The sequence below is a fragment of the Olea europaea genome, unplaced genomic scaffold, assembly GCF_002742605.1.
Source record: "Olea europaea var. sylvestris unplaced genomic scaffold, O_europaea_v1 scaffold3262, whole genome shotgun sequence".
Lineage (NCBI taxonomy): Eukaryota > Viridiplantae > Streptophyta > Magnoliopsida > Lamiales > Oleaceae > Olea > Olea europaea.
This window is the reverse complement of record NW_019251514.1, coordinates 42,306-44,696: the sequence shown is the minus strand read 5'-3', so window position 1 is coordinate 44,696 and position 2,391 is coordinate 42,306. Positions and strand designations below refer to the sequence as shown.

The 2,391-nt window shown below is 35.5% G+C and overlaps 1 protein-coding gene across 1 annotated transcript; it reads right to left on the bottom strand.

Moving 5' to 3' along the window:
• Positions 1–325: 325 nt before the first annotated feature.
• LOC111385730 lies at positions 326–2,066 on the bottom strand. Its single transcript, XM_023010145.1, has 3 exons — positions 1,756–2,066; positions 1,065–1,353; positions 326–802 (listed from the first exon to the last, which is right to left on the bottom strand). The coding sequence occupies exons 1-3, from the start codon at positions 2,064–2,066 to the stop codon at positions 326–328; spliced, it is 1,077 nt and encodes a 358-aa protein (XP_022865913.1).
• Positions 2,067–2,391: the final 325 nt, after the last annotated feature.

Sequence of the window (2,391 nt, the reverse complement as noted above, 5' to 3'; positions counted from 1 at the left end):
AGTAATTGTCTCAACCAAATAGCTTCACAAGTTGCATTTGTAACAGCAATATACTCAGCTTCCGCGGATGATAACGCTACTGTTTTTTGCTTCTTTGAACTCCATGAAACAACATTAGTTCCGAGACAAAATAAATAACTTGAAGTGCTTTTTCTATCATCCAACGAACCTCCCCAATCACTGTCGCTATATCCAATCAACTTGCTCTCATTTTTTTTTACATATTTGATGCCTATTTTCTTTGTTCCTTGCAAGTATCTCACAACTCTTTTAGCTGCTGCAAAATGAAGTTGAATTGGTTCATTCATGAACCTTGAGATCATGCTCACGACTTGAACAATATCGGCCTTGTGTTTGTGAGATAAATCAGTGAACCAACAAGACTCCTAAATAGTTTTGCATCTATTTTTTTTGCTCCGTCATCTTTTCTCAACTTATCGTTCGCTGCCATAGGAGTTGAAACTGATTTGCAATTCTCCATATGAAATTTCTTCAGAAGATCTTCTGTGTATTTCTCTTGAGAAATAAAGATTTCTCCTTTGGATTGCTTCACTTGTATTGCAAGAAAATACTTCATGACTCCTAAATCAGTCATCTCAAATTCATTCATCATTTTTCGCTTGAAATCCTCGACTAACCTTATATTGGTGCCAGTGTAGATAAGGTCATCTACGTAGATGCACACAATCAAGAAATCATGATCTTGCTTCTTCACATAGAGAGAGGGCTCATTAGGACTTCGATGAAATCCATTCTTGAGAAAATAGCCATCAATCTTGCTATTCCAAGTTCTTGGAGCTTGCTTCAGTACGTAAAGTGCTTTCTTGAGGTGATACACTTTATCTTCTTTCCCTTTCAATCAGTGCAATGTAACTTTCCATCACCAAGCTTCACTTCTAAATTGAAACTCTCATTAAGATCAATGAAATTTTTTTTATTTCCAGTCATGTGACTGCTGCAGCCGCTGTCTAGGTACCACACATTTTTTGATTGTTGTTGAGCCGTCATACAAGAGAAAAGTTGTTCATCTTCATCTTTGGTAAAGTTTGTTTCATCCTTCTCACCTTTGTTCTGATAATAACAATCTCTTTGAGAGTGGTTAGGATTTCTGCATCTCTTGCATTTGTAGAAGCAATCATTTGTTTCATGATTTGATTTTCTGCAAATTTTGCAAAAAATATTTGCATTTCCAGCTTGACGATTTGGATTTCCGTCATAGTTTTTTGATTGGTTGCCTTGTGTTCTTCCTTTTCCTCTTCCTCGAAATGATCCTCCTTGTCCTCGTGATGATTCTCCTCTTCCTTGGAAAGAACCTCCTCTTCCTTGGGAAGATACTCCTCTGCCTTCTTGCCGCTGTTTAGAATTTGAATTTTAAAATTTCATTTTGGACTCAAATGCTTGTTCAAGTGGCTGATTTGAGAACCTACCAATTCTTTCTTCATGTATTTGCAGGGAACTCATCAAATCGTTAAAAGTATATTTAGACAAATCTTTTGATTCTTCAATAGCGGCGACAATATAATCATATTTCGCGGGAAGGCTTCAAAGGACCTTTTGAACAACTTTTTTTTTTCAATTGTGTCGCCAAGGCTTCTGATTTGATTTACTATTTCGGAGACTCGAGTTAGATAGAATTGCATAACTTCATTATCTTTTTTTGATAAATTGTCGAACTCCCTCCAAAGAGATTGAAGCTTTAGAGATGTCACCTTGTCATTGCCATGAAATCCCTCATTTAAGATATTTCAAGCTTGCTTGGCTCTTTTGACACCGTGAATTCGAGGATATATGGTCTTGCTTAATCCTTGTTGTATAAATCTAAGAGCACTTGCATCTCTCCGTAAATTTTTCTTGTAATCTTTTTGTTGAGCCTCCGTCCATTCTTCTTCTTCTTCTTCATTATCATCAGGTTCCGGAAATCCATCTTCAACAACTTCCCACAAATCTTGCGAAATGAAGAGTGTCTCCATTTGACTACTCCAATAATCAAAATGCTCTCCTTCAAATATGGGAACTTGGTTAGGAGTATAGGAAAACATGGATGTAGAAATATAATTTGCTGCCATGCTTTGGAGAGGGGAAATAAACTGATACCAAAAAATTTGTTGGGAATTGATTAAAAATCGAATGAAAAAGAAGGAATATCGAATGCTCGAAATTATACGTAATATAGTGCTGTTGCACTTTTTTTATGATTGTAGAAGAGAAGATATTATATTGTAAATTTTTGTGACTTCGATACTTTTAATGGCTTGAGTTACATGGGTATTTATAGATAAGATTTAACATGTATCTAGCCTAACTCATGAACCAACATTGAATAGATACGTTTCTCCTACTCTAGTACATTAATGGACAAATGTATGTATAATTATAATTCATGAATCTAGA

Bases quoted from the DNA above. Each gene is read 5' to 3' on its own strand.
- LOC111385730 (XM_023010145.1), bottom strand. From the start codon at position 2,066: ATGGCAGCAAATTATATTTCTACATCCATGTTTTCCTATACTCCTAAC. The intron at 1,354-1,755 runs GCAAGCTTGAAA...AATTCTAAACAG, and splicing joins CACGGTGTCAAAAGAGCCAA to CGGCAAGAAGGCAGAGGAGT. The intron at 803-1,064 runs GTGAGAAGGATG...TACGTACTGAAG, and splicing joins TTGTTATTATCAGAACAAAG to CAAGCTCCAAGAACTTGGAA.